Here is a 24,656-nt window from a genome sequence, read left to right as displayed (position 1 = left end):
GAGAAAATCCACCAATAAAGCTTTTGAAAACCGTTCATAAGAAAAAAAAATGATTGAGGCATTTCATTTGTAAAATACATGTTAAAATCTTTGTCATTGGGATTGCTTTTCTCTTTAGCACAGGACTTCTTTTTTCTTCTTTCTTTCAGAAAGAAAGCTGACCAATACGCGGAGTCTGAAAGGCAAATTGTTGTTGGATTATTATCTTTAAATACGCTGTACTTTTTGAGCAGAATTCTAGCTTTGTATAGGCTAATGTTCCTATTGCTGAAAGCACAAAAGTGTGTCATAAACAACTAGCACATTTATATTTTGCATTTTGTTTTATTACTGTACCGAAAATGAACAGAACCGTGACCTCAAAACCGAGGTACGTACCGAACCGAGATTTTTGTGTACCGTTACACCCTTACCCAGTATTCATGATACAATATGCACACTTTTTAAGGTTGTGCTATTGGTCAAGTAGCAAGGGATATGTTAACAAAAAAGTTGCAGTGTCTGTCGTTGCCTTTACAAACTCAAAACTATTTTGTACAAACTTTTCTGTTTCTAGGATTTAGCAATCATTTGAATCACTAAACTAACATTTACTGTAATGTACGACCACAGTTTTTTTTAATTACTGATTCACATCTGTTTGGCATGGAGTCAACCAACTTGTGGTACCTTTAAACTCATATTCCGCTACAAGATACCTTAATGACATTCCACAATTCATTTACATTCCTTGACATCACCCTACAAGTTCTCGATTGGATTAAGGTCCGGGGATTGGGTTGGCCACTCGATGACATTCATTTTGTTGTTTTTCAACCAACTTTTTGAAACACCCATTTCAACGGCATGTCTTCTTCAGCAAAAGGCAACATGACCTCTTTAAGTATTTTTGACCTATGCAAACCGATCCATGATCCCTGGTAATTCACCATTTAGTGGCCATCTCACAAACAGTCTGCAGCCCGTGGTCCCAAAAAGAATTTTACTCTAAGCAGTTCACAAAATGTTTCTCCATTCCTTTTTAGGTCATTGAACGAGTTCTTTGACAAATTGTAGCATTTTCAGCACGTGCACAGAGGAACTTTGCGGGGGATTATTGTAAATAGATTAGTTTCACGCTGATGTCTTCTGATTGTCACAATACTCACAGTACTTGAAATTGATGTTTTAACAAGACAATGACTTAATAATAACTGGCTTTTATATACAGTATGTCTTTCTCCACTGATACACATCGGAAAATGAAACATTGTGTTTTTCCTTTTTAATTTATTAAACATGAATCTGTCTGCTAGGATGCACAAGATAAAGATGTCTGTCCCTTTAAGGAAAAGTATCAGCAATACTTTTCTCATCCTAAACTATCCTTTTTTTTTTTTTTTTTTTTTTTTTTTTTTTTCCAAATCTTTCAGCCAGCAGATGTTCCCAAACCTTCAAGTGCACCTGGTCCTGTCCTCAAGGCAAATTCCCTCAGCAACTTGGAGCAAGAAAGGCCCTCTTACAGGTATATTGTGGTCATTAGATAACAGCAAAGATGCATAAGGGAGGTTTTTTTTGTTGTTGTTTTTGTGTTTTTTTTGTTGTTGTAATTCCTCACTCTTGTTTGCTTTCGCTGTAGGGCTCCTGAGCCCCAGAGGCCTCACACAAAACCGCTCGATGACATCATGCGTAGCAATCATTATGACCCGGAGGAGGACGAGGAGTATTACAGGAAACAGTTGTCCTACTTTGATCGTCGAAGCTTTGACAGCAAAACGGCGGGCCAACCCAATCCTGGCATGAACCGCTTCCACGAGCTGGCCAAACCAGCTCAACTGTCATACCCGTACAACAGGTAGGAAAAAAATCCCTGCTTTCATTTTGCCTCTAATCAACATTCACCAGTGTTCTCCCTCATTCTTCTTGTGTCCTCCTAAATTAGAGTGGAATCTGTTGAGAAAGTGAGTCCAGGGGAGAAGCGATTTGATCTTCTACCTCAGATTAGCCCATCTTTTCAGTACGGACCTCCCGGTTCTGCCATCCCTCCCAATACACTGCCCAAACTCAGCCCGACTGATGGTAAGCGCTCAAATGACCCTCTAGGCAGGGATGTCAAGCTCATCTTGTCGCCAGGGCTAGATCAGAGTTATGGCTTCCTCTGGAGGGGCTGCCAACTACTTTGATCGTTGATGAGTTTAGACACATTGTTTTTTCCATCTCTTAATAGCAAATACTGTATTTCTTTCTTTTGGACATTTTTTTAATTAAAAAAAGATGATTAAATAAACTGTAAATATTCACTTTTTCAAATGTATGTTTTGATTTTGTTTTTAAATTTAAAAAGGAAAAAAATGTAAATGCTTCCATTTTTAAATGTTTTTTTTTTCTTTGTATTTGATTTACCTTTTTCAATTAAACTAAAAAGGGGAAAACAGCTAATACTCTTGCCTTTTTATTCTTAAAAAAAGGGAAAGACATGTCTTTATTTTAAAAAATTGAATTCTTTTAATATGTTTTATTTGAAAAAGAAAGATTAAATATTCTCTAATTTCTGTAGTCTTTCCTCTTTCATTGGTAGTATAGTAATATAGAAATATGAAGTCAGTGCACATAATTTACTTTAGCTGGTCATGAGAAATGGCATAACAGACCAGATCTGACCCCTGGGCCTTGAGTTGGACACTAGTGTGCTTGCGTATTCAGTGTCTTACTGACAGGCCTTCCAGTTCAAATGGATTGAACGTCTATTGCTATTGACGGAGGTGAAACATTGATTGTCTTTTCTATTGTCCAGTGAATTCCATCCCTGAGCCGCTGACCTCGCCCAATCCCAAAACCGATCTGGCAGCCCTCCGACCTGTCAGCCGGGACGAAGCCACCCCTGTGAGCTACCCGCCCCCGAGGCCTCTCCCCGACAAGTCCCCTGTCAACGGCACGGATGTTGCGCCCCAGAAAAGCGTGGCCGCTCCATTTCCCAGCGGTTACAACCGCTACGTCCCCAAACCGTACACCAGCTCGGCACGGCCATTCGAGCGCAAGTTTGAGAGCCCTAAGTTCAACCACAACCTGCTGCCCAACGACACGCAAGTAAAAATGGAGCTCCCCGGCGTGCCGAACAACGGGAAGCTGCAGCTGTCACCTCAGCTGCCAGACCACGACAGCGGCCTGGACACCTTCACCCGCACTGTGGACAATAGGCCTAAATACCAGCACAATAACATCAACGCCATCCCCAAAGCCATTCCTGTCAGGTGAGGTGCACTGTTCCGCTTGCGTACTGTGGCGTTCTGACGCCTCCCAGACTGACGAGTCTGACCCGCGGCACAGCCCCGGCGCACTGGACGATGACGACGAGGACGAAGGACACACGGTGGTGGCCTCCGCCCGAGGTGTCTTCAACTGCAACGGGGGTGTCCTGAGCTCCATCGAGACTGGCGTCAGCATCATCATCCCACAGGGCGCCGTCCCGGAGAATGTGGAGCAGGAGATCTACTTCAAAGTGTGCCGCGACAACAGCATTCTGCCCCCCCTCGACAAGGAGAAAGGTGGGTCTCCTGTAGAGTGTGGAACATAGCTTTTTCTTGTTCGCAAGCCACAACGGGGATCACACTCCTCAGCCTCCCCGGTAAAGTCTATTCAGGGGTGCTGGAGAGGAGGGTCCGTCGGGAAGTCGAATCTCGGATTCAGGAGGAGCAGTGTGGTTTTCGTCCCGGCCGTGGAACAGTGGACCAGCTCTACACCCTCGGCAGGGTCCTCGAGGGTGCATGGGAGTTCGCTCAACCAGTCTACATGTGTTTTGTGGATTTGGAGAAGGCGTTCGACGGTGTGCCTAGGGGAGTCCTGTGGAGGGTGCTCCGGGAGTACGGGGTACCGAGCCCCTTGGTAAGGGCTGTTCGGTCCCTGTACGACCGGTGTCAGAGTCTGGTCCGCATTGCCGGCAGTAAGTCGAATTCGTTCCCAGTGAGGGTTGGACTCCGCCAAGGCTGCCCTTTGTCACCGATTTTGTTCATAATTTTTATGGACAGAATTTCTAGGCGCAGCCGAAGCGTTGAGGGTGTCCGGTTTGGTGGCCTCAGCATCTCATCTCTGCTTTTTGCAGATGATGTGGTGCTGTTGGCTTCATCAAGCCGTGACCTCCAACTCTCACTGGGGCGGTTTGCAGCCGAGTGTGAAGCGGTTGGGATGAAGATCAGCACCTCCAAATCCGAGACCATGGTCCTCAGCCGGAAAAGGGTGGCATGCCCTCTCCGGGTCGGGGATGAGATCCTGCCCCAAGTGGAGGAGTTTAAGTATCTTGGGGTCTTGTTCACGAGTGAGGGTAGGAGGGAGCGGGAGATTGACAGGCGGATCGGTGCAGCGTCTGCAGTGATGCGGACTCTGCACCGGTCCGTTGTGGTGAAGAAGGAGCTGAGCCAAAAGGCGAAGCTCTCGATTTACCGGTCGATCTACGTTCCTACCCTCACCTATGGTCACGAGCTGTGGGTCGTGACCGAAAGAACAAGATCCCGGATAAAAGCGGCCGAAATGAGTTTCCTCCGCAGGGTGTCCGGGCTCTCCCTTAGAGATCGGGTGAGAAGCTCGGTCATCCGGGAGGGGCTTGGTGTCGAGCCGCTACTCCTCCGCGTTGAGAGGAGCCAGTTGAGGTGGCTTGGGCATCTGGTTCGGATGCCTCCTGGACGCCTCCCTGGAGAGGTGTTCCGGGCATGTCCCACCGGCGGGAGGCCCCGGGGTCGACCCAGGACACGCTGGAGAGACTATGTCGCTCGGCTGGCCTGGGAACGTCTTGGAATCCCGCCGGAGGAGCTGGCTGAAGTGGCTGGGGAGAGGGAAGTTTGGGCTTCCCTGCTGAAGCTGCTGCCCCCGCGACCCGACCCCGGAATAAGCGGAAAATAATGGATGGATGGATGGATGGATGGAAGCCACAACGCATTGTCAGATGAAGTTTATGCATGCATGCATGCTGTTTTATAACAATAAGGCCACCTCTCCACGAGGATGAAGAATTTTATAAAGTGCATTTCTCACCCAGCATACCTGGCCTCACTGACATTTAAGTCTTTCAGGGACAGGGACAATTCGAAAGTTGACACTTGAGACCACTTAAGACCAGCAATTATTATTAGTGTTGCACCAATACTAGTATCAGATGTTGCCCTAATACGACATTTAATTCCAGGCATTGAAATCCTTGTCTACCTCTTCACTAATCCGAGTAGAGATTTGTGTACGTCGCCCTCTAGTAATTGGCAGCCATTACTGGGGTGTTTGCATGCCTATAGCAGCCCAGTGTTAGTTAATGTAAACAGTAAGTAACATTAACTGCAGTTGGCTGTGCGCTGCGAACGGTGATGTCTTTGGACAGGTTTTTTAAGGGGAAAAGGGCCACCTGCTGAGCCAGAAGAGGAGCCTACAACCAACTCCTTTCTGCATAATACTGTATGTTGCTAAAAGCTAGCAAACGAGGCAGCAAAAGCGAATGCACTTAGAGCATCATACCTCATGACGAACGGCATTCCTGAAGCTAAGAAACCTTTAATGAATGGAGAAGAACTCATTATGCCTGCAACCAAGGATATTTGCCGTCAAGTTTTAGGAAAGGCCATCCATCCATCCATCCATTATCTTCCGCTTAGTCCGGGGTCGCGTCACGGGGGCAGCAGCTTTAGCAGGGAAGCCCAGACTTCCCTCTCCCCAGCCACTTCAGCCAGCTCCTCCAGCGGGATTCCAAGGCGTTCCCAGGCCAGCCGAGCGACAGTCTCTCCAGCGTGTCCTGGGTCGACCCCGGGGCCTCCCGCCGGTGGGACATGCCCAGAACACCTCTCCAGGGAGGCGTCCAGGAGGCATCTGAACCAGATGCCCGAGCCACCTCAACTGGCTCCTCTCAACGCGGAGGAGTAGCGGCTCGACACCAAGCCCCTCCCGGATGACCGGGCTTCTCACCCTATCTCCAAGGGAGAGCCCGGACAACCGGCGGAGGAAACTCATTTCGGCCGCTTGTATCCGGGATCTTGTTCTTTCGGTCACAACCCACAGCTCGTGACCATAGGTGAGGGTAGGAACGTAGATCGACCGGTAAATCGAGAGCTTCGCCTTTTGGCAACAGCTTCTTCACCACAACTGACCGGTGCAGAGTCCGCATCACTGCAGACGCTGCACCGATCAGCCTGTCAATCTCCCGCTCCCTCATACCCTCACTCGTGAACAAGACCCGAAGATACTTGAACTCCTCCACTTGGGGCAGGATCTCATTCCCGACCCGGAGAGGGCATGCCACCCTTTTCCGGCTGAGGACCATGGTCTCGGATTTGGAGGTGCTGATCTTCATCCCAACCGCTTCACACTCGGCTACGAACAGCCCCAGTGAGAGTTGGAGGTCACGGCTTGATGAAGCCAACAGCACCACATCATCTGCAAAAAGCAGAGATGCAATGCTGAGGCCACCAAACCAGACACCCTCAACGCTTCGACTGCGCCTAGAAATTCTGTCCATAAAAATTAAGAACAGAATCGGTGACAAAGGGCAGCCTTGGCGGAGTCTAATCCTCACTGGGAACGAATTCAACTTACTGCCGGCAATTTTAGGAAAGGCCTCTGTTAAAAAAGTTTGATTCAGCGTTTTGTGAGTAATTTTTTCTGCACTTAATGTTTTTAATTTTTAGCCCCGTCAGGTTTTGATTTTTTTTTTTTTTTTTTTTTTTAATTTACTGTAATTTTATGCCACACATGAGCAGTTCGTAGTGCAAAAAAGTTTGGGGACCACTGGGCTATAGTACAGTATAATAATGACAGTTCCTATACAATCATGGACGAAATTATTTGCACCCCTGGAATATTTCCGTAAACTACAGTTTTTCCCAGACATTAAAGCAATTACGAATGTTTTCAGTATGAATGTGTTTGTATTTTGGATTTGCATTGGAAAAACACAAAAAGCTGAAGAGAAAACCCAAAATGTAAACAATTTTACACAGAATGCAAAAAAGTGGGCTTGACAAAATTGTTGACACCCTCAACTCAATGTTTGGTTGTGCATCCTTGAGAAAAAATAACAGAAAGTAATCGCTTCCTATAGCCATCAAAAGTTTCGTGCACATCTCAGATGATTTTGGACCACTCTGCGCGAAACTTGTTGATGGTTATTTAGGAGGCGATTGCTTTCTGTTATTTCTACCAAATCATGTGCAACCAAATATTGAGGTGAGGGTGTCAACAATTTTGTCCAACCTATTTTTGAGTTTTGTCTAAAATGTTGTCAATTTTGACTTTTTTCCTCAACTGCTTTGTGTTTTTACAAAGCACATCCAAGAAATAAACACATTCTTTCTGAAAACATTTATAATTGCATTAATTTTATTTATTCTTTTATTTTATTAACTTTACTTATTCATCTTTGTTGCTTCATTTGCTGTTTCTGATTGTGTATCATATTGCCTCTGCAAAGCCATTTGAGACAACTTTGTTGTGATCCAGGGCTATACAGGTAAAATTGAATTGAATTGATTTCCGTGAGAAATGCTTTTTTTTTCTGGAAAAATTCCAGGGGTGCCAATAATTTCATCCATGACTGTAGATGAAGTTGTGCTGAGGAATAAAATAGCATTATTAAATAAGAATCAGACATTACTCACAATCTTGAGTAAAATTTTTGGCTACTCTACCCACCTCCGTTTGTAACTGACGGCCATCATGGCAAGAGCGAACCCATCTCAAAAAGAATACAGCCGATTCTGATGCCCGCATTTTGGGCAAGGCAAATTTATTTGTATAGCACAAGAAAATTCAAAGTTCTTTTTAATGTCGTACCAGGGCCCCTTTTGATACTGGTATATGTAGTTATCTGTGCAACACTAATGAAAGTGAAACAGTCTACAAGGTCTGGCATTATTATGAAATGTGCATAAAACTGCACTTACGTGGTTAGGTGTAGGTGACATTTTTCCTAAAAACAACGTAGCTCCAGACCCACGTAACCCTGACAAGGGCAAGCGGTGTTAAAAATGGATGCGATGGACGGTGTGGTGTGTAAGTCGATTTTTCATTTTTCCTGACGAATGTGTCAAAATATTCGTTTTTAAAAAGCACAAAGAGAACAAAAGTCATATTTGTGATGTGGAATTTTATCTTATAAGAGACTAAGAACAAACATTATACTGTACATTATAGTAATTACAATGAACTGGAGGACAGCAGGCTATTAATGTAATCTGCGCAGAAATATCCCTAATCTCTAGTAGTACAGAGGAAATGACAATTTTCACAAATTTCTTCACTAATTTGCTACCATTAACGGCGGTAGACGTCCAGTCCATTTTGAATAGGAGGCCCTCCTAGTCAAAATGGATTGGACGTCTTTCACCATCAATGGCATTTAAACATAACGGTGCCATGTAAAATTTTCCTAGGAGAAACGCTGCTAAGTCCGCTGGTGATGTGTGGCCCCCACGGCCTGAAGTTCCTAAAGCCGGTGGAGCTGCGCTTACCTCACTGTGCATCCATGACCCCTGATGGTTGGTCTTTTGCTCTAAAATCCTCCGACTCCTCGTCGGGTACGCTGTCCTCTCTCGCTCTCTCTCCTTGTTGAATAAGTTGCATGTTCGCTTTCTTTTCCAAATTGCTCACTCCTTTACCACACTGCTTTCAATTTTTATCATTCCCCCTTTTTCATGAAACACTCACAAGTAAAGGGAGAACAGGGTTGATTGTGATATTGGTTGTTGGTTCCTCTTGCTATAACTCCACCACAGGATGGCGGCCTTCAGGGTTGCAAACAGTTCCTTGAAAAACGGAATCGTCCTGTATTCGGATGCAAAAGCTTGAGAGATGCACCTCGTCACGAATGATCATGAAACTTGAAAATAGTGTCTGATTTGTTGAACAAACGAAGACTGGGATGCTGCTTTTCAAGAATATGCAGTGGTACCTATACAGTGGGGCAAATAAGTATTTAGTCAACCACTAATTGTGCAAGTTCTCCCACTTGAAAATATTACAGAGGCCTGTAATTGTCAACATGGGTAAACCTCAACCATGAGAGACAGAATGTGGGGGGGGGGGAAACCAGAAAATCACATTGTTTGATTTTTAAAGAATTTATTTGCAAATCATGTTGGAAAATAAGTATTTGGTCAAGACCAAAAGTTCATCTCAGTACTTTGTTATGTACCCATTGTTGGCAATAACGGAGGCCAAACGTTTTCTGTAACTCTTCACAAGCTTTTCACACACTGTTGCTGGTATTTTGGCCCATTCCTCCATGCAGATCTCCTCTAGAGCAATGATGTTTTGGGGCTGTCGCTGGGCAACGTGGACTTTCAACTCCCTCCACAGATTTTCTATGGAGTTGACATCTGGAGACTGGCTAGGCCACTCCAGGACCTTGAAATGTTTCTTACGAAGCCACTCCTTTGTTGCCTTGGCTGTGTGTTTGGGATCATTGTCATGCTGAAAGACCAAGCCAAGTCTCATCTTCAATGCCCTTGCTGACGGAAGGAGATTTTCACTCAAAATCTCTCGATACATGGCCCCATTCATTCTTTCCTTTGCACAGATCAGTAGTCCTGGTCCCTTTGCAGAAAAACAGCCCCAAAGCATGATGTTTCCACCCCCATGCTTCACAGTGGGTATGGTGTTCTTCGGATGCAATTCAGTATTCTTTCTCCTCCAAACACGAGAACCTGTTTCTACCAAAAAGTTCTATTTTAGTTTCATATGACCATAACACATTCTCCCAGTCCGCTTCTGGATCATCCAAATGCTCTCTAGCGAACCGCAGACTGCCTGGACGTGTACTTTCCTCAGCAGGGGGACACGTCTGGCAGTGCAGGATTTGAGTCCCTGGCAGCGCATTGTGTTACTGATAGTAGCCTTTGTTATTGTGGTCCCAGCTCTCGGTAGGTCATTCACTAGGTCCCCCCGTGTGATTCTGGGATATTTGCTCGCCGTTCTTGTTATCATTATGACGCTACGGAGTGAGATCTTGCATTGAGCCCCAGATCAAGGGAGATTATCAGTGGTCTTGTATGTCTTCCATTTTTGTAATAATTGCTCCCACAGTTGATTTCTTTACACCAAGCGTTTTACCTATTGCAGATTCAGTCTTCCCAGCCTGGTGCAGGTCTACAATTTTGTCTCTGGTGTCCTTTGACAGCTCTTTGGTCTTGACCATAGTGGAGTTTGGAGTGTGACTGACTGAGGTTGTGGACAGGTGTCTTTTATTGACACCTGTCAAAACCTATTTTATAAATAACACACAGCCAGGGCAACAAAGGAGTAGCTTCGTAAGAAGCATTTCAAGGTCCTGGAGTGGCCTAGCCAGTCTCCAGATCTCAACCCCATAGAAAATCTGTGGAGGGAGTTGAAAGTCCGTGTTGCCCAACGAACGCCCCAAAACATCACTGCTCTAGAGGAGATCTGCATGAAGGAATGAGCCAAAATACCAGCAACAGTGTGTGAAAAGCTTGTGAAGAGTTACAGAAAACGTTTGGCCTCCGTTATGGCCAACAAAGGGTACATAACAAAGTATTGAGATGAACTTTTGGTATTGACCAAATACTTATTTTCCACCACAATTTGCAAATAAATTCTTTAAAAATCAAACAATGTGATTTTCTGTGGGGTTTTTTTCCACATTCTGTCTCTCATGATTGAGATTTACCCATGTTGACAATTACAGGACTCTCTAGTATTTTCAAGTGGGAGAACTTGCACAATTAGTGGTTGACTAAATACTTATTTGCCCCACTGTACAACAGTACGGCTGTATAGTGAAGAGGACTCCTTCCTCCGTACACGTCACAGGGCCCTCTTTCTCAACTCGAGACTGTTGCCAGAAGTCACTCATTTTCATGGCGTGGGATTAAAAAAAACTAAATAAATATAGCGATCGCTTCCACACACATCCAAGCGGTCCATTTCATTCAGGAGCATAAAATACCGAGTGTATTATGACACAAACATGCTTTTTCGTGTCACAGGCACCTTAAGCTTCCCTGTAATAAATAAATTACTATTATTAAACGTGTTGATGGGAAGATATTCATAAAAGAGTAAAAATTGTAACAACCAACCCCGTTCTCTTCTATTGAAAAGTTTGTTAGTATTGGATTAGGATTGCCATTTTTTTATCTCCCGAATGAAACCATTGTGTGTGTTATTGTTGTATGCAGGTGACCCAAAAGGATGGCAAAACAAATCCCTCCCAGGCGATCCAAACTACCTTGTGGGTGCAAACTGTGTTTCTGTGCTCATCGACCACTTCTGAAGAGAGCGACAGCTGGTCTGTTACTGAACGCCGCCGAAATGGGCGGGGTTTGTTTACCGGCCAACCCCTTCCTCGCCCCCCTCCCTTTAAAAAGAAAAAACACCGTGAAAAGTGTCAGCAGAGTCCAGGCGTTCTTTTTTGGGTTATTTCTCGGTGCTTTGAAAGCTTGCAAAAAAAATGTTTTTGGGACTGAAATGAGAGTGCATGACAGTGCCACAGACTGAGTAAATCCCATCTTGATATTTTTAAGAGACTTTTTGTAAATTGTCAGTAAAATTTGAGGGAATAATATATGATATTCCTGAGGATTTTTTGTTTTAAAAAAAAAAAAATGAAAAAAAATGAAAACTCCCAAAGGGTATAGAGCTGGTGTTTGTTTGCCACTGAGGATCTCGGAGGCTTAAAACTACGAGGACAGAAAATGTCGCATCAAGAGTTTTACTTTGTTTTTTGTAGCCAATTTTTTTCTGGTATCTAATACTGACAAACTTCTGCTGTCTCGAGATCTATGCATGTGCTACGACTCAGGTCCAGATGCCTGCTACCACTTCTACACATGAGAATCTCGTCCAACACTGCGAGCAGTGATGCCTTATCTGCATATATATAGAAATATATATACGTATATATATATATATAGAGAGAGAGAGAGAGAGAGAGAGAGAAACTTTCTCTAAAAGTTCTCTGCTTTTTTTTTTTTTTTTTTCCGTCTCTGAAACCCAACATGGATCCTAGCACACGTGAAAACTAAACTGAAGAAACAAAAGGTCTGCTTTCTTTTCTTGCTATGCATACGATTCTACGAAGCGTGACGAAAAGGACGTTGTTGCTGTACATACTGCTAGCATATGGCCTTGGTTCTCTGTAAATCAACTTTTGTATATCCCGATTTGTATTAAAAAGGACAAAAAGTTGTTAAAAAAAAAAGGTGCAAAGAAAGCAAAGTGGTTAGTTAAATTGTTTGTATTCCGGTTCAAAACCTTGAGCCTCGGAAATGACGTAAGCAGTAATAAGTTTGACTTTTCTACAAACTGCATAAATAAAATACGTAAGGCATTTTTAACCGAATGAAAAGTTTTTATTCTTCTTTACAAAAAAAACAAAAAACACAAGTGCTTGGTTTAAATGGTTTTAAAAGATGCGTTCAATGGGGTTCAACAACAACTGGTCCCTTCCTTTATTTGTGATACTGGATGTTTTATTGTGTGCCCTGAAATGTATTTTTGTACTAATAGACGATTTATTATGGCACAGCAGTCCTATTTTCTTTTGATATGATAACACTTCAGTGCTTCAAAGCGACAGTTTATTTCCCAATGTGTCAAAGTTCTTTTTATTTATTTGAATTTGGTTTTGTTTGTTTGAAATGTCCCTCTCTTCTGCAACACTTTTTTTTTTTTTTTTTTTTTAATGTATACCACTGTATTAATAAATCATTTTTAACGTAAACTACTCTGGTGTCCGTTGTCTTGTCATTTCAAATCCTTCTGTGAATGCTCATCTTTATGAGCCATTGACCGTGCTCGACGTACAGTCCATCTGGACTAGGAGTGGCGAATGGACGAAAGATCGTGTGGGTGTGTCTGTATGTAATAAGTACTGTGATTTTTGGACTATAAACCGCTACTTTTTTCCCCCTCATTTATGCTAAAAAAATAGCATATTGTGATAAAGTTCATTATTTTCTGCAATGTACTGATAAACATTAGACTTTCATATATTTTAGATTCATTACATGCAACTGAAGTAGTTCAAGCCTTTTATTGCTTTAATATTGATGATTTTGGCAAAAAAGTCAAGAAAAAACAAAAATCCCTATCTAAAAAAAATTGCGTATTGCATCCAACCACTACAAAAAAGTGTTTTTTTTTAAATACAAAAAAGTCAACCTTTGCTTAATTTTATCAGCTATGCACTCAATACTTGGTCGGGAATCCTTTTGCAGAAATGACTGCTTCAATTCGGCGTGGCATGGAGGCAATCAGCCTGTGGCACTGCTGAGGTGTTATGGAGGCCAAGGATTCTTCGATAGCGGCCTTAAGCTCATCCACAGTGTTGGGTCTTGTGTCTCCCAACTTCCTCTTCACAATATTCCACAGATTCTCTATAGGGTTCAGGTCAGGAGAGTTGGCAGGCCAATTGAGCACAGTTATGCCATGGTCAGTAAACCATTTACCGGTGGTTTTGGCACTATGAGCAGGTGCCAGGTTGTGCTGAAAAATGAAATCTTCATCTCCATGAAGCTTTTCAACAGATGGAAGCATAAAGTGCTCCAAAATTTGATAGCTAGCTGCATTGACCCTGCCCTTGATAAAACACAGTAGACCAACACCAGCAGCTGACATGGCACCCCAGACCATCACTGACTGTGGGTACTTGACACTGGGCTTCAGGCATCTTGGCATTTCCTTCTCCCCAGTCTTCCTCCAAACTCTGGCACCTTGATTTCTGAATGACATGCAAAATTTGCTATCATCTGAAAAGAGTACTTTGGACCACTGAGCAACAGTCAAGTGCTGCTTCTCTGTAGCCCAGGTCAGGCGCTTCTGCCGCTGTTTCAGTTTCAAAAGTGGCTTGACCAGCTCATTTAGCTGTCAATCAAAAAGGGATTCAGCCCCAGACAGATCATCCAATCATCATGCAGAGAAGCTGAGCGTCTGGGCGAGTCAAGCCCTGCCGACTGCCCCATAGACTCCCAGAGACTATGGGCATCCATTGAATGGGCAGGACAAGCCCAGCATCTATCCAATGACTCGTCTCGTTTCACTGCTAGGGAACAATGCACTCGCAACTCTGTAGACACGCAGCATCCACACTGTTTAAAGCACTGCGAAGCCACGCGAATGAATGAAAATAAAGCCATGCCGTAACCAGCGATCCGAAGCTGATTTTTAACAAAGTTGAGTGCGTTAGTTTCTCAATGACATTTACAACCCCTAGCAAAAAGTATGGAATCACCAGTCTCGGGGAGCACTCTTTCAGACATTTTATTATGTAGAACAAACTCAGACAAAAAGCTTAAAAAAAATTGAATTAGTTCAACAGTGCATGGAAATAAAAATAGAATCACTCCATTCTGCAGAAAAATATATGGTATCACTCCATTTTGAATAGAAAATACGGACACACCCAGTCAGTTTCCTTTCCTTAATTGGGCCCCTGCCTCAGATTAGATCTGCTCGTTAATCAGCAGTTAAAAACAGTGCAGTTATCACACCTTCGGGGGCCCCTGAACCAAGAGGATTCACAATAATCATTGCTCCAACAAGAGAGATGTGTCTTGAGACCAAGGAGAGGATTATCAAACGTCTTGAAGAAGGTAACGCTACACGTATGGTTGCCAAAGATGTGGGCTGTTCACAGTCAGCTGTATCAAAAATCTGGACCAAGTACAAACAGCATGGCAAGGTTGTTAAAGTTAAGCGTACTGGTAGACCGAGGAAGGCATCCAAACATCATGACAAACAACTAAAGGCCAAATGTCTTGAAAACAGAAGATGTACAAGACAAATGAAGAAATGGGAGGAAGCTGTAGTCAAGGTATGTGACAGAACTGTGCAAAATCTCCTATAGCAGGGGTCCCCAACCTTTTTTGCACCACGGACTGGTGTTATTTGGGTCTTTTTTTTCACGGACCGGTGTTCTGACAAATTTTGCAACCCATCAAAAATTGCAACGATGCGGTTCTGCACATGCGCGTAACGTTAAAAATAGCCGCAAAATGCGCAAATGCAGCGATTCCAAAGTAAACACTACAAACTTTCTTAGAAGAAAGGAATATTAACTTACGTTTGATCATGGAAGGACTTGTAGAAAAGTTCTCCTCAGATTCATCCTGCCATGTAAGCTTCACACAACAGCTGCACACCGCGCTCACCATTAACGACTTCGCCTTGTCGTTAAACATTAATTAAGAAGCCCGCTTCACAAAGATACGATGTTGGAAATTGTAGCAAGGTTTTCAACGCTCTTGTCGCGATGTCAGGATATTCCAGAATGACTTTAATCCAGAACCTCGGTAAAGTTGTTGTCTCAAATGTACGTTTAATAAGGTCGCCGTCATTTGCGATCTCTCTGTTTACTCACAAACGGGTCACGAATCCACTCCTTCGCAGTTCGTGGGTCTTCGAGGTTTTAAGCTCGTCAGGTGCCCTTTTCGCCATAAAAATATCCTTTTCGCCGTAAAAATATTTCCAAAGACGTCTTTTTTCCTGTTATCTTCGCTCGTGTGGGGGCTAATTATTTCCGGGAACAAATGTGCTGCGCCGCGGCCTAGTAATACGCTATTATCGAGGACAAGCGCACATAGATATATTATATACACAAACAAGATGTACTGCTAGCAGTCCAATCAATGGAGTTCTTTGACGACATTGTAATCTATCCCGTAGTATTATATCTATAGAAAACAGGGATATTGGTGTGTTAAGCAGGGGCACAGGGTTAATTCTGCCAGAATGCGGTCGTTATTAAATTATTTTTTTCTTTGCAGCCCGGTCGCAAATGCGGTACCGGTCCGCGGCCCGGCAGATGGGGACCCCTGTCCTATAGGACATGGGATTTTCATACAGGAAAGCTAAAAGGAAACCATCACTGACACGTAAACAGAAAAGAACAAGACTGCAATAGGCTAAGGAGAGGCAATCATGGACTGTGAATGACTGGATGAAGGTTATTTTCAGTGATGAGTCAAGAATCTGCATTGGACAAGGTGATGATGCTGGAACTTTTGTTTAGAGCCGTTCCAGTGAGATTTACAAAGATGACTGCCTGAGGAAAACATCAAAATTCCCTCAGTCCTTGATGATATGGGGCTGCATGTCAGGGAAAGGCACTGGGGTGTTGGCTGTGGTTTACATTGAAATTTTAGACAGTTTTCTCATCCCTTCAATTGAAAATATGTTTGGGGATAATGAAAACATTTTCCAAGATGACAATGCATCATGCCACAGAGCTTAAAATGTCAAAGCATTCCTTGGAGAAAGACTCATCCAGTCAATGTCATGGCCTGCAAATAGCCCAGATCCCAACCCTACTGAAAACCTATGGTGGAAATTGGGGGGGGGGGGACCAAAAAGAGTAAGGCTCAGGCCTGCAAGGATGATCTGGCAACTGCAATCAAAGAGAGTTGGCACCAAAGAATACTGTTTGTCACTCATCAAGTCAATGCCTCAGAGACTGCAAGCTGTCATAAAAGCCAGAGGTGGTGCAACTAAATACTAGATTGATTGATTATTTCTTTGTTTGTTTCTAATGATTCCATATATTTTTCCTCAGAATGGAGTGATTCTATATTCATTTCGCTGCACTTGCTTGATAAAAGTAACATTTACCGACCACAATGTTTTTATTCATTCTTTTAGTGTTTCTGAATGCTAAAGAGTTGCACTTTTGAACTAATTCAACGTTTTTTCAAGCTTTTTAATCTGAGTTTGTTCTACATAATTAAATGTCTGAGTGAGTGCTCATCCGAGACTGGTGATTCCATACTTTTTGCTAGGGGTTGTACACATTTTGTCACAGCTTTTTTGAAATTTCAGGGGAAGCCTCTTCCCTTACGGCTTTAAAGCGATCGGCACTGATTGGGGTGGATTGTCACAATTTGGATAGGGATGGTTGTCACACCAACAGTTCAAAAGGATATTTATTGTGAAAGTACAGGGCAGAGTGAAATTGTTTCCAACAGCTCTCAGTTGTGTACACTGCAGAATCAGAATTAAAAAAAAAAAAAAAAAAAGACGAAATCATTCAAGGCTGTAAAACACAACAGTGTGCTGTGTAGTGTTCTTTAATTCTTGTTTGTGGGCAAGGTAAGGCAAATGTATTTCAAAACAAGGTCATTCAAAGTGCTTTACATTCAAATCAGCAAGAGACAAAAACAAAAAAGTCAACTAAGACATATAAATCAAAACAGGATACATAAGTCATATTTAAATCAGCAACCAAATAACCTGATAAATGGATGTGTTCAGTTCTGTTGAAGCAACATTGTAAACATGCTCAAATTTAATGGTAACAACAATATATTGTTCTTATTAAGATAATAATTCTTTAAAAAAAAACATTCAGATGATTGTCATAATTTTCAAAGAAAATCACATCTAAATATCAAATGACAACCAACCCCACAACTGGTATCGTTGTCACAAAGTGTCCGCCACATTCTTAACCTGCGATTAGATCAAACACTGTCACGCCCGTTGCCTGATATAGCTCACTTGCCCATTACATCGGTTCAAAGGTAGTTTGATGATAACTCACACCAGATTGAAGAACAATCCTTTATATGTTAACCAAAGGTCACTTTTGTTTATTAACCCTCAAAAATACTTTATAAAAATATATATTGTATTTTTTCCAAAAGAAATTTGAATACAATATTTCAGTATTGTTTGAAATGCGAAATGTGCCTTGTAATGGAATGGTGGTCCATCCCTCAGATGAGTTGTTTGAAGCAGCGACTTTGCTCTTTAATGCTTCACCGCTACCGAGTTAGACTTTAATAGCTCCACAGGTTATAGCAGCGTACGCCTCCTCCGTCATTGGAGCAAAGGTGCGTTTGGCTACGTCGAGGTAGTATAACGGATCTCTGACCAAGGCCGGGTTAAAGCCTTCATTCACCAGCTTAGTTTTTTTCATCTTGAACGTGCCTGTCATCTCCAAGCAGGGCTGAAAAACACATTGTAGGACTTTCAGACAGGTCTTGGAGACAATTTGTTTGTGGTCAGCCTTACCTGGATTCTGATAAAGCGTGGCCGCGCATAGGCCGGCAGGTAGTTGAACACGTGCTCGTAGGCGTCAGCACAGTCCAAGTCTTGTCCCTCTTTCAAGGTAATGGCCGCCATGCCAGCCCGTCCCTCGTTACCTATCGCAACTTAGAATCAGTCGCATCCATCACACATCATAGGGATACAAGAAATACGTAATTGACAACAAATTGACTATTACATTACACCGTGTTGCAGATTTTTTAAAATTGTTCCTGGCTTGAAATAATTTTATTTGTGTTGCTTGGGTTTATACTTTTTATTTTCTGTTCAAACGCTTTCCAATTGCACCTAGTCATACATGAATCCCATCAGACGTGTGATAGTCCTGCAGACATGTGGAAATGCTGCTCGGGGGCCGTTCCAGGGCCACGGCCCCTCCCCAGCCCATCCCTCCTCCCGCAGCTCCAGCAAGGGGACAGCCGCCATCCCCCCAAGATCCAGGGTGGTCCCCTGGATCTGCGCACCCCCGCTTGGCTTCTAACTAAATGAAAAAGTGGCACTAATAAGAGAAAAGCTTGGTTTTGCTAAAATTAGAGGCTATATTTCAAATTTCCGATTTTACGTCCAAGTTAAGCCGAAAATATTTGTTAATGTGATTTCTTCGTGTTTAAAATCAAACTAACTGTATAAAATTAGGAAGAAAATGTACATCGTGCTTCAAACTTTGCGCTCTCGGTCAATCACGGATTTTTTTCAATCAAAAAAATAAATACAGTATTTTATTTAACAATGTTAAGATAAATGTATACATGTACAAATCATTGTTTTCTTTCATATATAATTTAAATCATTTATTTAAAAAAATATATACATACAGTGGGGCAAACAAATATTTAGTCAACCACTAATTGTGCAAGTTCTTCCACTTGAAAATATTAGAGAGGCCTGTAATTGTCAACATGAGTAAACCTCAACCATGAGAGACAGAATGTGGGAAAAAAAACTGAAAATCACATTGTTTGATTTTTAAAGAATTTATTTGCAAATCATGGTGGAAAATAAGTATTTGGTCAATACCAAAAGTTCATCTCAATACTTTGTTATGTACCCTTTGTTGGCAATAACGGACGCCAAACGTTTTCTGTAACTCTTCACAAGCTTTTCACACACTGTTGCTGGTATTTTGGCCCATTCCTCCAGGCAGATCTCCTCTAGAGCATTGATGTTTTGGGGCTGTCGTTGGGCAACATGGACTTTCAACTCCCTCCACAGATTTTCTATGGGGTTGAGATCTGGAGACTGGCTAGGCCACTCCAGGACCTTGAAATGCTTCCTACGAAGCCACTCCTTTGTTGCCCTGGCTGTGTGTTTGGGATCATTGTCATGCTGAAAGACCCAGCCACGTCTCGTCTTCAATGCCCTTGCTGATGGAAGGAGATTTTCACTCAAAATCTCTCGATACATGGCCCCATTCATTCTTTCCTTTACACAGATCAGTCGTCCTGGTCCCTTTGCAGAAAAACAGCCCCAAAGCATGATGTTTTCACCCCTATGCTTCACAGTGGGTATGGTGTTCTTCGGATGCATTCAGTATTCTTTCTCCTCCAAACACGAGAACCTGTGTTTCTACCAAAAAGTTCTATTTTGGTTTCATCTGTCCATAACTCATTCTCTCAGTCCTCTTCTGGATCATCCAAATGCTCTCTAGCGAACCGCAGATGGGTCTGGACGTGTACTTTCTTCAGCAGGGGGACACATCTGGCAGTGCAGGATTTGAGTCCCTGGCGGCGCATTGTGTTACTGATAGTAGCCTTTGTTACTGTGGTCCCAGCTCTCATTCATTCACTAGGTTCCCCCGTGTGGTTCTGGGATTTTTGCTCATCGTTCTTGTTATCATTTTGACGCCACGGGGTGAGATCTTGCATGGAGCACCAGATCGAGGGAGATTATCAGTGGTCTTGTATGTCTTCCATTTTCTAACAATTGCTCCCACAGTTGATTTCTTTACACCAAGCGTTTTACCTATTGCAGATTCAGTCTTCCCAGCCTGGTGCAGGTCTACAATTTTATCTCTGGTGTCCTTCGACAGCTCTTTGGTCTTGGCCATAGTGGAGTTTGGAGTGTGACTGACTGACAGAAGTTGTGGACAGGTGTCTTTTATACCGATAATGAGTTAAAACAGGTGCCATTAATACAGGTAACGAGTGGAGCCTCGTTAGACCTCGTTAGAAGTTAGACCTCTTTGACAGCCAGAAATCTTACTTGTTTGTAGGTGCCTAAATACTTATTTTCCACTCTAATTTGGAAATAAATTCTTTAAAAATCAAACAATGTGATTTTCAGTTTTTTTTTTTTTCCACATTCTGTCTCTCATGGTTGAGGTTTACCCATGTTGACAATTACAGGCCTCTCTAATCTTTTCAAGTAGGAGAACTTGCACAATTGGTGGTTGACTAAATACTTATTTGCCCCACTGTACATATAAGGGTTATTTTTTGTTTATTTTGGTTTGTTTTTTGCTATTTGGAAAAAAACATGTCTTATATGTATCTCATTCCAATGTTGTTAAATCTTGAATAAATACAAAAAAAAAAATTAATGGAAAAAAGCTCTGCGGATTTTGGATTTTCGCGGGAGGGCGTTATGCTGCTTTTTCCTCACGAAGGTCGCAGGGGTGCTGGAGCCTATCCCAGCTAACTACGGGCAGTAGGCAGGGTACACCCTGAATTGGTTGCCAGCCAATTGCAGGGCACAATGCGACATACAACCATTCGCGCACACACTCATACCTACGGACAATTTAGAGCAGGGGTCCCCATCCGCCGCGCCGCGGACCTGTACCGGTCCGTGGCGCATTTGCTACCAGGCCACACAGATATATTTTATTAACAACCGCATTCTGGCTGAAATAACTTTGGCCTGTGCCCCTGCCTAACACGATATCCCTGTCTACGATAGATATAATACTATACAGTATAGATAAGAATGTTGTCATAGAAATCCATTGATTGGACTGCAAGCAGTACATCTTGTTTGGTACATATAATATATCTATGTGCGCTTGTCCTCCATAATAACGTATGACTAAGCCACAGGCGCAGCACATTGGTGATATTTTTTATGGCGAAAAAGGGCACCTGACGAGCCAGAAGATGAGCCTGCAACCTCGAAGACCCACGAACTGCGAAGGAGCGGATTCGTGACCCGTTTGTGAATAAACCGAGTGATTTGAGCATGTCTGTGCAACAGGAGGATCAGCTTGTAGAGATCGCATATGACGGCGACCTTAAACATACATTTGAGACAATTAAAGTCATTCCGGAATATCCTGACAGCGCTACAAGAACAATGAAAACCTTGCTACAATTTCCAACATCGCATCTTTGTGAAGCGGGCTTCTTAATTAATGCTTAACGAGACTGCGAAGGCGTTAACGGTGAGAGAGCGGTGTGCAGCTAACATGGCAGGATGGGTTTGAGGAGAACTTTTGTCCATTCACGATCAAACGTAAGTTAATATTCCTTTCTTTAAAGAAAGTTTGTAGTGTTTGTAATGTTCCGCGCATGCGCAGAACCGCATAGTTGCAGTTTTTGATCGGTTGCAAAATTTGTCAAAACACCGGTCCGTGAAAAAAAGACCCAAATCACACCGGTCCGTAGTGCAAAAAGGTTGAGGACCCCTGATTTAGAGTGTTCAATCAGCCTACCACGCATGTTTTTGGGATGTGGGAGGAAGTCCCCGGACACCCCAGATAAAACCCATGCAGGCACGGGGAGAACATACAAACTCCACACAGGAAAGCCGGAGCCCAGGATTGAACCCTTGACGTGAACAACTGGGAAACAAATACGCTTTTGTTTAGCACTGCATAACCATAACTGTCTATATATTTCAATCTATTTGCTTTCTATTCCTCTTGTGCTTATCTCCATTGCTGATTTCAGTTATTATTAGTAGTAGTTTTTGTTTTTTTATTTATTTTTATTCTATTTGTGATTAAATGCGATTTTTATGTATAATTTTATTTCCTATTTTGATTGTCTTGGTTTTTACGCTGTATTGATTTAAATGTGATTTTTTTTTTATCTTCATGTGATGTAAAGCACTTTGAATTGTGCTATATAAATAAATTTCCCTTGCCTTGCCTTATATGTCAATGCGACGAAACAAACTAAAAATACCACTTAGAACCTGGGAACAAAATATGTGTTACATCGTGTTATTAAAGTATTCTGACGATCATTTGGAGATGTTGTTGACCTGAAAAAAAAAAAAAAGTAAATATTCCCTCATTTATGTAATATAAAGAGTAAATGATGTGATGCATATTTGAACTGATTAAATTGCAAAAATAATCTAGGATTAACTGACTATACAAATAATCTTTTGTAGCAGCCCAAATAATTGATGCTATACCTTCCACTTTCACGCCGTAAACATTTGCTTCTAAAATGCAAGGTATCATGGTGAGGATGTCTGCTACCTCTGATGTTGCCACATTCTCTCCCTTCCATCTGCATAAAGGAAAGAGCAAGTTAGGTTGAAGGTCCACTTCAATCATAGATCATTGGATCACCTGAAAGTGTCGCCAACTCGATCCTGGAAGTACACAAAGTTGTCGTGGTCGAAACGAAGCAAATCTCCCGTGTTGAAGTACAAGTCGCCTTTTCTCAGCACATCGCGGAGTCGTTTCTTCTCAGTCTGCTGATCGTTGCCGGCATAGCCCACGAAGGGCGAGCGCTGAGTCACCTTGCCCACTAGGAGGCCCGTCTCACCTGCCCGAAGGACGCACAACATAAAAAAAAAATGTATACGCACTAGTGATGTCCAAATGAAGCTCCTTGAAGCAATGAAGCTCCTTGAAGCAATGAAGCTTTGCAGCCAACTGTTGTGCACATGGTTGAAAGCTTCAAGGCGCCAACTAGTGGTCTTGAAACACAAGAGGTCAACAGTGTTGAAAATTCTATGGCTATTTGTTTAAGAAAATGAAATGAATGTACTTGTGTTACTAAATGAAAAAATGCAACTAATGCAATAAGGACAATTTGTTATTCATATTTACTTAGAAATAATAGCTTTTCCACAGTATTCGGCTTTAAATGGTTTCTTTTTTGGGGGGGGAGGGGCGTATTTCACTATCTTTAGTTTACAGAAAACAGACTCGGATGTTAAAATTCCTGTGCGGGCACATGCAAAAGACTTCTCGATGAATGTTGGTGGTAAATATGGGGGAATTAATTTGTGGGTACGCACCATCAGTAGTGTTCCACTGGGTCATGGGGTGTTTCGGCCTTTGACACTATACACCCTCTCCAGAGGCGGCCAGCTGCAGGATGATCAGGCCTGAGCTTGCGTCCCAAACCCAATTAGCCAAGGCAGTCGCCTTGGTGCTACGCGGCACAAAAAAAAAACTCAGGGGGACTATACATGGCAGAGGTGTCCAGTTCCCTGAGCCAGGCGAAGGCTGACCGCATACCTCCTGACACACTACTTTGATGGCTGTGCGCTGACTCTGGCCCCTGATTCCAAAGTCCCTCAGGAGCTTTGTGTAAGATGTTTCCACAAAGCCTCTGCACCCAACTTCCACTGGGCGGACTTCAGCGTTCCAGCCACGCAGTCGAGCTTCAGGAATATCGCAGGTGCTCATATGCCTCCTCTATGGAATCCTCCCATGGTACAGTGAGTTCGATGATATACTGTATACCTTTTTTAAGGAGGGGGACCAAAGCATCAGGTCAGGCCTCAACGTGGTAGTGGCGATCTCTGATTGGTGTAGTAGACCTCATGGCAGCTGTGGCCAATTCACAAACAAAGGCAGGTCCCCAAGAGTTATTAGATGTCTTGGTAGGGCGTTGTTGTTAAGTTGCTTTCCCTCCAGAGTAAAAGCAATGCTCTTCAAGACCTGGTTGTGGCGCCAAGTGTACCGTCCTTGGGTGAGGCTGGTTTTACACCCTGTAAGTATGTGTCTGAATTATGGCAGTTTGGTGTGACAATGTTTTGGGCGCATGGATATTTGGAACAATGATCTGCATTTTTTTTTTTTTTTAAACCTGTCCTGCTCGGCTGTTTAACACAGAGAATGGAAATCTGAGTGTCCGATTGGTCTGAAGAGTTTGAATGTATCACATGGGAGTATGAAATATTCCAATTGTGATCTTTCAACATGCCTTGTTTATTAGTACAAAGCAGTGAACAGGAAGGAATTGGAATTAGCAGAAAAGAAGGAGAGAGAGACAGAAGAAACAACAACAAGAAATACATTAAACGGCTACACTAACTATGAATATGTTGCATTTTCAGTTGACACCAAGGAAAAAAGAAGAGAGGGGGAGAGTCAGAAAGATAAGTGATTGGGAGGGGTGGAGTGTACACAAATCAGCCATGTGAGGTGTAGAACTCAGTATTTGTATGAATCCCCTGTAAGTCTGAGTATGCTGGTATCCTATTCAATGCTATCTGATCGCTCATCCTGACACCGAGTTTTACTACTTGAGTGTTTCTAATTGCACCTAGTCATGCGTGAATCCCATCAGACAAGTGATAATCCTGCAGACGAGAGGAAATGCTGGCGGGGGCCGCCCCAGGGTCGCAGCCCTTTCCCAGCCAATCGGGGGGAGGCGAGCCAGCGCAACCCATCTCTCCTCCTGCAGCCCAGAAAGGGGGCCACCGTCATCCCTCGGTATCGAGGGTGGTCCCCCAGGCCATCC

The 24,656-nt window shown here is 43.0% G+C and overlaps 2 protein-coding genes across 9 annotated transcripts in view; one reads left to right on the top strand and one right to left on the bottom strand.

The window, feature by feature from the left end:
- The window catches only part of tjp1b (tight junction protein 1b), a 171,193-nt gene extending 158,499 nt beyond the window's left edge, over positions 1-12,694 (top strand). For 3 of the 8 annotated variants that reach the window (XM_057837885.1, XM_057837884.1, XM_057837888.1), the window contains exons 24-30: positions 1,413-1,504; positions 1,619-1,834; positions 1,922-2,058; positions 2,774-3,230; positions 3,307-3,524; positions 8,382-8,525; positions 11,145-12,693. In XM_057837885.1, the coding sequence (XP_057693868.1) occupies positions 1,413-1,504; positions 1,619-1,834; positions 1,922-2,058; positions 2,774-3,230; positions 3,307-3,524; positions 8,382-8,525; positions 11,145-11,239 (1,359 nt within the window). In that variant the 3' untranslated portion in view covers positions 11,240-12,693. Of the gene's footprint in view, positions 1-1,412; positions 1,505-1,618; positions 1,835-1,921; positions 2,059-2,773; positions 3,231-3,306; positions 3,525-8,381; positions 8,526-11,144 lie in introns of all 8 variants that reach the window. The other 5 variants (XM_057837883.1, XM_057837882.1, XM_057837889.1 and 2 more) reach the window with 3 other exon arrangements.
- Positions 12,695-16,865: 4,171 nt separating this feature from the next.
- zgc:101540 (hsFATP2a_ACSVL_like domain-containing protein) overlaps positions 16,866-24,656 on the bottom strand; it is a 28,656-nt gene continuing 20,865 nt past the window's right edge. The window contains exons 7-10 of the mRNA XM_057837475.1: positions 22,526-22,724; positions 22,366-22,463; positions 17,974-18,104; positions 16,866-17,908 (exon numbers count right to left, since the gene is read on the bottom strand). Coding sequence (XP_057693458.1) covers positions 17,732-17,908; positions 17,974-18,104; positions 22,366-22,463; positions 22,526-22,724 — 605 coding nt within the window. The 3' untranslated portion in view covers positions 16,866-17,731. The remainder of the gene's footprint in view (positions 17,909-17,973; positions 18,105-22,365; positions 22,464-22,525; positions 22,725-24,656) is intronic.

The sequence above is a fragment of the Corythoichthys intestinalis genome, chromosome 5, assembly GCF_030265065.1.
Source record: "Corythoichthys intestinalis isolate RoL2023-P3 chromosome 5, ASM3026506v1, whole genome shotgun sequence".
Classification (NCBI taxonomy): domain Eukaryota; kingdom Metazoa; phylum Chordata; class Actinopteri; order Syngnathiformes; family Syngnathidae; genus Corythoichthys; species Corythoichthys intestinalis.
Note: the sequence above shows the minus strand (reverse complement) of the source record. Positions and strands in the feature narration are given on the sequence as shown.